Source organism: Camelus dromedarius, chromosome 35, assembly GCF_036321535.1.
Source record: "Camelus dromedarius isolate mCamDro1 chromosome 35, mCamDro1.pat, whole genome shotgun sequence".
Lineage (NCBI taxonomy): Eukaryota > Metazoa > Chordata > Mammalia > Artiodactyla > Camelidae > Camelus > Camelus dromedarius.
This window is the reverse complement of record NC_087470.1, coordinates 16,821,216-16,830,119: the sequence shown is the minus strand read 5'-3', so window position 1 is coordinate 16,830,119 and position 8,904 is coordinate 16,821,216. Positions and strand designations below refer to the sequence as shown.

General features: G+C 61.3%; 1 protein-coding gene across 12 annotated transcripts in view; it reads right to left on the bottom strand.

The window, feature by feature from the left end:
- Positions 1–1,937: 1,937 nt before the first annotated feature.
- Positions 1,938–8,904, bottom strand: part of TNS3 (tensin 3) — a 150,864-nt gene continuing 143,897 nt past the window's right edge. For all 12 annotated transcript variants that reach the window (XM_064482387.1, XM_064482388.1, XM_064482392.1 and 9 more), the window contains 4 exons: positions 7,298–7,466; positions 5,822–5,890; positions 5,708–5,734; positions 1,938–4,494 (listed from right to left, as the gene is read on the bottom strand). In XM_064482387.1, coding sequence (XP_064338457.1) covers positions 4,350–4,494; positions 5,708–5,734; positions 5,822–5,890; positions 7,298–7,466 — 410 coding nt within the window. In that variant the 3' untranslated portion in view covers positions 1,938–4,349. The remainder of the gene's footprint in view (positions 4,495–5,707; positions 5,735–5,821; positions 5,891–7,297; positions 7,467–8,904) is intronic.

Sequence of the window (8,904 nt, the reverse complement as noted above, 5' to 3'; positions counted from 1 at the left end):
GTAGCCCCAGGACCCAGGCGGCCGTGGGCTGTGCTCCCACATGGGTCGGCTGCCCTGGTCTTTCCACAGCTTGGGGCTGTGTCTCCCACTGGCCCCTGCTGGGCTGCCTGAGGGGCGGACAGGGTCTTGGTGGGGGGGAGAGTGACAGCCCCCAGCACCACCCTGGTGTCTTAGATCCTTGGGGACAAGCTGCAGGGGCTCGGTCAGTTGGCAGAATCCCCACAAGGGACAGCCCGCCCCACCCGAACTGCTGCCCCTGCCCAGGCTGGGACCGTGGCCTCTGATTCCTGGGGAACTTTAAAGACATTTGCTCTTGAATCATTTTTCTTATCTGTTCAACAGCCCCGAGGCTCCAGTGTGTTCAGGTATGTCGTGAAATGTCCCTTCCTTGAAGCCCAGGTCCACCTGGACACTCCCGTTCAGCTCTGAGCCCAGGTGCATCACCCCTTCTCTGAAATGTGACCCCCAGGTCCACGGGCCCCTCATCCCAGGACACGAAACCACACACAAACCTCTAGCAGACAGAAAAACCACGATAAAGGGTCCGACCCGACGTTTCCCCCCCAGCAACCGGCTGTCCTTGAGAGATCCAGACCCGAGTGGGTGGGGCCGGGGGAATCACGGGTGGATGGCTCAGTGATGAACAGGGAGCATGACACTCTGCCACGAGGCAGGGGTCCTGCCACAGGCCTTGTGGTCACTGGGTCTCCGATGGTCCTCTGTGCAGCCTGGAGCCACTGTGACAAGTCCAGACTGCGTCCTTGAAAGTGTGCCCGTAAGGACAGTAGGCCCAGAGCCATGCTGTGACACTGGTCCAGGGTCCAGGGCCCAGTGGAACCCTCCTGTGGAGAAGACTCAGCTCCCCTTCCCCACCTGCCCTCCCTTCCATGCTTGGCATTGGCACCCACTGCAGGGCGCCCTCCCCAGTACAGTGTCCTCGGAGCCTGCGCCCAGGGGGCCATGCCAGCACAGACATGCAGTGTGGGTGGGGACCTGAGGTTTGCCGGTGGGGTCAGCTGCCATCTGTCCACGGCTGCCATGGGCCAGGCTCTGTTTCTCTCCTGAGCGGGAGCAGAAGCTGCCCGCTCTAAGCCATATGAAGGGTCACCCCCAGCCCGAGCCTGGTGAGGATGGCGTCCACTCCGTGGCAGAGCTTGCACCGGGAGAGGCAGGCGGGCCTGGGCCGCCCAGTGACTGCCCACCCTCGCAGACCGGGTCCAGGCACGCCCAGCGGTCACCTGGCCTCCTGCGGGGACAGAGCGGCTCCAGACTCCAGAACACAGAGGGAGGGCAGGCAGCAGGGTCCCGTGTCCTCACCAAACAGGGGAGGCAGGTCAAGCTCAGGACGGCCCCAGACCCCAGCGGGCAGAAAGCCAGCACAGTGGGCCCCCGCCTCGCTGTGGGGTGAACCTTGCTAACCCAGGAGAGCTGGCTGAGACTGTCACCAGCATCCGTTGAAAGATTAGGTGAACCCACCAGGCTTTTCCTATTCTGGGTCACCGACCAACTCAGCAGACATCTGGGAAGTCCCATCAGACACTGGTCTAAGTGGGGACCTTTCCCCCACAGCCACTGGAACAGCAAGCTTTATACCAACATCAAAAATGTAGCAGCAAAAAAAAAAAAAAAAAAAAAAAAAAAAAACCCTAAAACATAGCAGAACCCATGATCAATACCAGTTACTATCATTCACTACTTAAAACCTACAAATAAAATTTTCTGAAGTCACTGGGCAGAAATCTGAGACTGTATTTCTGGAGGCAAAACACACACGAATGTATAACTGAATTTACTGACCCATAAACAGTCCCAAATAAAACTCCCAAATAAACACACACGCGGGCACACCCAGGCGTGCACACACACGTCCACACCCGCGGACACCCTTCCGGAAGCTTCCATCCGACACCACAAACAAGCGCCTGCCTCCCCGAGGCTTACCGAGTTTATAACTTTATTATACTCTGAATAGAGGCGATATTTAAAGAGCAGAGCAGAGCGCTATACAGAGGGTTATCGTGGAACGTTCATTTACATACTGGGTTCACTCTTTACAAGGCGGAAGTAGAAACACCCACTACTTGGCAGGGCAGGTAAGGGGGCGCGGTGAGGTCGGACACGGAGGACGCGGGAGTGGGGGGGCCCTCAGGCGCGGTGTGACTCAAGGAGATTACAGGTTAACACTGGAGGGACACCGCGCGGGTCAACGGACGCTGGCTATGACACTTGCGGGGCGCGGGCCTCGTGCGCGCCCCTGTGCCCGCCGGCACCCGGAGGCCGGGTGCCGGGGGCCGTTCCCTCCCCGCGGGCCCCGGGGCGGGGCTCCCCGAGGCCTGAGCGCAGAGTTCGCGGCTGCGTATGTAACACTGTCGTACCGGCTCCTCGGGAACCAGGGATCGGCTCCCCTCGGTCCCTCACCTCCGAGGGAGCCGTTTGCTGGCAGGAAGCGTTCCGACGCCCTTGGGTGCTGAGAGCACGCGTCTCGGCGGCCGGTCAGTCTATAAAGCAAGCGCCGTGGCTTGCATGCTCTGGACAAGCTCGGCCGGGAAGGCCTGGCTGTCTCTGACTCGCGGTTCGTGCTTCTCAATCCTGCCCGCTCCTGCTTCGTCAGAAGGAGGAGGCACCTGCCTGCGGCCCTTAGGTCAGACTTGGGCTCGAGCATCTCAGGAGGGGGCAGGTCTTGGGGGCAGCACACACCGCTGCCCCCTGGGCTGAATTCCTGCTGAGGATGGAAAACGGAAATGCCAGACACGCCACTGCCGAGGACCAAGGCGTCGGGCCTCCGAAGATGCCGGTACAATCTTCTTACCGGCCACGCAGCACGCGGCGGGGAAGGCGGTCCACGAAGACCAAGGCAAACATTTGGCACAGAAACGAGGCACTTGCGTTTGGTGCATTAATAGGAGCTACACAGTGGACTCAGCGCCTGCTCTCACACACTCGCGCGCACACAGTCACACAGGCACGCACACCCACGCGTGCAGGCGCACACGCTCGATGCCCACTGCGGTTCGGCCCATCCCACCTCTGCTGCGGCCGAGGCTGTCTCTGCCCACTTTGAAACAGTCCACAAAGCGCATTTCCAAAGCCCTGCGCGGTGACCGCTGGCTGTGGTGATTCCTGGTGACCTGAGGGCTGGTGCTTGACTGGGGATGCGGAGGCCCCCGGGAGGCCCTCGTTCGAGGGAGAGCCCGGGGGCGAGCGCCCGGTTGACGAGGAAGGTGACGGTGGTGCCCAGCTCCGTCTCTCGCTCCGCGGCATCCGCGGGACCTTGGACCACTGCCCGACGGGCGGACGGACCACGGCACTGCAGTGCGCACATCCGCGCAGACAGCGCGCCTGATCCGGCCGCGGACACGCAGCAGAGCTGAGTCAGAGCTCCCTGGAAGGACCGAGACTCGTCCGGTCTCATCCTCCTGCCGGAACGCGGGACCCGGGCAGGAGCCAACAGGCACGGACAAGACCGCCGAGAGGTCCCCGGGGCAGGGTCCTCAGGGCAGTCTCCACCCCAAGACAACGGTGCGGCGCGGGGACTGAGGCTACAACTAAGCCCATCTCACCCCTTGGAACCGTCCTCCCCAGAAAGGACACGCGGATGGTCAGGAATTCGGGAAGGCTGCGGGCAGCAGCCACGGCCCACAGCATCGCCAGTGGGGACCCACAGCCTCCAAATCTCGGTGACCCGCCCCGGGGCAGACGCTCCGCCGAGAACCCAGCTGGGGAGGCAGCAGTAACTGGACCCCAGTACTGCACAGCACTGGCAAACTGTTCCCATAAATAATTTGGCAGAAGTAAAACGTAACTTTTATGGAAACGGCGTTCCCCTCACGGCCCAGCGTGCCATTCAGAGCCAGGCGAGCGGAGGCGGAGGCAGCCCCTCCACGGGGACCCAGGGACCTCCTGGCCTCGCCGCCCATCACGCCGACCCCTCGTTCACGTCCCAGTGATCCGGAGGGCCTGACCTGCACAAACCTTCATTAGGTGTGCACCGCTTTTCAGGCCCACCAATCAGCCTCTCTGTGGTGATCGCGGGAAGACAGAGGCACCAGGGTGTCCGCTGGACAGGAGCCCCCCCGAGACGGCTACCCCGAGGCACAGCGGCCACTCGGGCCACTGCCGAGCAGGCTGGGCTCCCCTCCCCTCGCAGACGTAAGAGCGCAAGTATGGGGGCCCACCCGGCGCCCGTCTTCCTCCGCCGGGGCCCTGGGCGGCAGAAACGTGTCTTTCCGGGAAGGCCACTGGGCCGTGGGGTGGCTTGTTCTGGTGTGTAAGTTGGAGGGGCCCCTTCCCTCCTGGGCCAGGGAGGTCGGGGGCACAGCCAGCCCCTCTGGGGTCTCCCGGCGCGAGGCTCAGATCTTCCTCGGGGAGCCGATCATGACCTTGGACACGAAGTTGACGATGGCGCTAGCAGGCTGCTCGGGGTCATGCTCCGCGAACAGGTGGCACACGTTGTCCGTGGCACTGCCCTGCTTCCGGGCCACAAAACCGAAGACCCTGCAAAAGGAACGCGGGTCAGCGAGCAGCGGGCCTCGTCCCATCGGGTGCCAGCCTCTGCTCCCCCTCCCGGCCACTGCATCATCCCAGGCGCCAGCCTGCCAGCCACCTGCCCCGCCTACCTCCACCTCCCAGACCCTGTGGGGGTGGGGCTGAGCCCAGGTGTCACAGGGGAGGAGCCCGAGGGACAGGGCTTGGACTTGCACTGCAGCGGCTGCCCCAGGCCTGGCCACAGCCCTCCAGACGCTGCACGGCTCCTGAGCACCTCGCCTGAGTCTTGGAGGGGAGGACCTGGCTCTTCCTAAGGGGCTGCCTGGTCTCTCCTCACAGACCTCGTGAGTGCCAACACCCCAGCTCTGGTCCTGAGATGGTGTGGATGCCGGTGGGCTCCGCCTGATGCCCACACTCCTCCCACACCCGGGCCAGAGGATGGGGGGTGAAAACACAGCAGGGCCCCCTTCTCAGGCCGCGTGCTCCTGAGTTACAGGCTACACACAGGAGAGGACACTGAGAGAAGGCACGGTCGAACTATTTTCCTTAGAATTGAAGCCTTTATCTGAACAGGGTGTCTCAAGCCCTGACTTGACACAGTAACTACCATTATCTGAATCCAAATCCTTGGCAAAGGTCCTTCTCCTCCTTCTCAGGGAAACGGGGAGTCTTTTTGTGTAAGCTGAATGGCTTCCACGCCAAGGGAGGGACTGTCCGATGGCGCCAAGTGGCCCCCTTGGGGCGGCCCCGTCCACCCTGCGGGGAGTGCCGTCCACCCTGTGGGCCAGAGCTGGGGGTCACGCCCCACCTGGGGCTGGGGAGGCGCCCGGCACTTTATCAGATGCCCAGACAAACGAGGAGTGTGAAATCGGAATCCTGGAAGGGGACCCCCGAGGTTGGACGCCGTGGCATTCATGTTTGGGGGAATGACGCAGACGGCTCTAGAGGGTCCAAGGTCCCGCGGCCAAGCTGGAAACGTTGTGCTGACCGCCCCATGCTCTCTGTACCGTATCTTATGGGCGGATGTACATACTGCTCAAAGAGCAAGCAGAAAAGTTAACCCTTTGCAGACACTTTCTGCCTGCGAACACTCATTTCTGTTTAAAGCCAGACTCCAACCCGTTGGCGTTATGGGGTCATTTCCTCTTTGGGCATCTGGGAAAGAATTCGGCTTCGGAGGCGACCGTCCACTAAGAGGCTGTGGAGACTGCTGGCGACGTACCTTGAGGAGGGGCCATCTGTGATCCACCTGGCAAGTCAGAGAGAAAGGGAGAGTGAGGTTCAGGCCCCTGGCCCGGCGGGCTTGGCGTGGGGCTGACACACACACACTCCTTACTTCCTGTCCTGGGGGTCCAGCGCGCAGAAGATCACGCTGCTCACGGGGTAGTGCCTTCGGAAGAAGAGCCTGTCGGGGACAGGGGGGTGAGCCCGTCACTGGGCGTCCCGGGGACAGTGCAGCACCGGGGCCCCCGCGAGGAGATTCAGGGCAGAAGCGTATTCTGCGTTTTCACCCGCTGGAAGTGAGCAGACCTGAAGCTGGCGCTCTAGGAAAGTGGGCAGGGCCTGGGTGAGGGGCTCTTTGCAGAGCGTGTGGGGGACAGGTCACAGGGAGTGAAGCCCGACCGCCTGCCCTCACCCCCGGGGACCACCCCGGTCTCCAATCTGGATGCTGGCCTGTGAAACAGCATGTGAAGAGCCGGCCGCAGCCCCAGGACAGGGGCCAAACTGTCGAGGGCTGTGCCCAGGAAATCCCAGGGACGTGCTGCTAACAGCGGCCCCGCACAGCTGCAGGGGGAGCCCCCAGGGGACCCCTCTCTCTGTCCTCAGTCCCGGCTCCCTGTTTCCCCAGGGGACCCCTCTGTCCATGGTCCCAGGTCCCCGTTTCCCTGACAGCCTGCCCTGCTCCTATGGGCCTGGGGTCATGAGGCTCCATGACCCCGTCCAGCACAGTGGTGTCCCCAGAGGCTGGTGGCTGTGCTCTCGTAGGAGAAGGCAAGAGGGGAGGGGCCAGCATCAGGGAGGGCACAGGCGGAGCCCAGGCATCTGGGGACCCCGAGGCTGGCTGTCACCGGGGACCCAGGCCCTCCACCCACATCAGCCACTGAGTTCAGTCCCGTCTCTTGCCACAGGAAGGACTCTGAGTGCAGTGGATGCAGCCCACCCCTGCAGCTTTATCAGGACACAGGGAAGCCGGAGACACAGGAAGAGCAGGCAGCTGGGAGCAACAGAGATGCTCTGAAGAAAGAAGCCGTGCTCCTTGCCGGCCCCCCAACCCACCACTGCCCCATGAAGCTCCTGCCACCACCTTTTGGGCTGACGGCCTGGCCCCCTGGTCACCGAGGCCGTCTGCATGACAAAGAGCAACTTCCTCTGAAATGCCTCTGACCCTGGTCCGAGGCCCCGCCCAGGAGAGGAACGCGTCTGCCCCACGCTAGGGCCAGGCTCCCCGGTGTCGCTCCCCAGTGTCCCGCCGGAAGCCCTGCTCGGAGGGAAGCCCCGGGGCCAGAGGTGATGCCTGCCGTCTGGGCGTTCAGACGGTACTGACGCGCTCTCACGTCTAGGAAATGAATGTTTCCTGTTAGCATCAAGCATCCTTGTGTTACTATGTTATTGCATAATCACTGATGTTACGTGGACGTAAAGACCACAGGCTCGCCTGGACGGGATGACCTCCAGCCAGGAGCAGTGGCACTGAAGGGCAGGGGAGTGGATCCTGTCACAGTCTGAGTGTTTCTCAGAAACGACTTGAAAGATGCTTGCATTTGCAAAAATGACACCCCCCATGCCCGCCCCCGCCGCCCCGCACACGCACTTCCTCTGGTTGTCCGTCAGCGTGATGCCCTGGGCCGACACCTTGAAGTGCACGACCGTGCACAAGGGGGGCGGCTCCTGGACCAGGGTGATGCTCAGGGCCTTCTGAATGGCCTGGTGTCCGGTGAGGGACTCCATCTCCACGGAGTTCAGGTACCACACGTTGCAGGCTGGAAGACACGGAGGGGAGGCGTGTGAACCGCACATCCCTGTGGCCCGGGCGAGGTGCGGCCGAGGCCAACGCCCTTTGCTCCTAATTCCACGGGCGTGGACAGTGGCGACCCAGAGACACACCTGCCCCGAGGCCAGTGTGAGAGTCGCCCTGTCTGGGGCCAAGGAGACCCGGACGACTGTCCACCTGCTGCGTAATTTGCCCTGGCACCTGGGTGGGGCTGACCCCCCGCAACAATGTGCAAGCGGTGAGCTCATGGCCTCCACCGTGGGGACGCAGCTTCCAAGCTGCCATGGGCTGTCACCCAGGACTGGCCCTTTAAACTGGGCCCTGCAGAGAGGATGGCCATTCCTCTTGGGCCAGGAGAAGCCTTTTTACACAAAAGCAGAGTGGCAGGGGCACGGCGGTTCAGGTGACCATGTTTTGGTCCCCAAGGGACTTTTCAGCACCTGCTCATCTGGCCTTTGTGGCTACTGACTTGGGGAGAGATTATCACGATAATGTTGATGTCTGCAGGCCAAGGCTCCTGCAGGGGCGGCAGGCCTGGATCGGAACCGGGACTGACACAGACCCCTGCTGCCTTTCGGGGTCTCGGTTCTAGCGTGTTCGCTATTTTGGGCAAACTCCTGTCACCTTTGTTCTGGCCACGGAGAGCGTATCCTTTAAGGAAGGTCTACAGAGAGTCCAGCACTAAAAGTCTCCTTTGAAAACAGAGAGGTTTTACTTTAGCAGCGTTGCTGAGAAAACCAGCACAGAAGAACGATGCACATTGGGCAGAGGATGCAACAAGAAAATGCCTGTTTCCTGCATATTCCTTCGTTTCCGGAGTCACAGCTACGAAGAACTCCACAGGCAGAGAAAGGTGGAGACCGGGGGCAGCCTAGTCCAGCCTCCCGCAGATGCAGGGATTCCCTCGCCAGCACTTCTGAGAGTCAATGTCCACCTTGTGGGAAAGGCCTCCAACCGGGGATCTCAGGTCACGGGGCCCCTAGTCCTCTCCAGCCGTGTCCGTCCATCAGAGCCGCAGACCCACAACAGCCCTGTGGTCTCTGGCTCGTCTGCAGCCCTCTCAAGCTGGGGTCACTAGCTGGGCACCCAATACTGCAGAAGTGACCTGGCCTGAGACGAGTGAGCTACTGCACAAGGCTGCAGGTGACCACACACAACACGGTACAAGGTGACCACACACAAGTCAGTCCCTTTCCTGGACACCAGCAGAAGACCATGGAATGTGGAATTATAAACACCTATCGTGCACAAAAACATGACAACAAATACACGTATGTACGTGTATGACTGAAACGTGATGCCGTGCACTGGAAACTGACACTGCAACTGAGCGTACTTCAGTTAAAAAAAATCCACAATGCCATGTATATTAGCACCTCGCTCAAAATGAAATAGGTAGGTGTAAATCTGCTAAAATAGGTACAAGA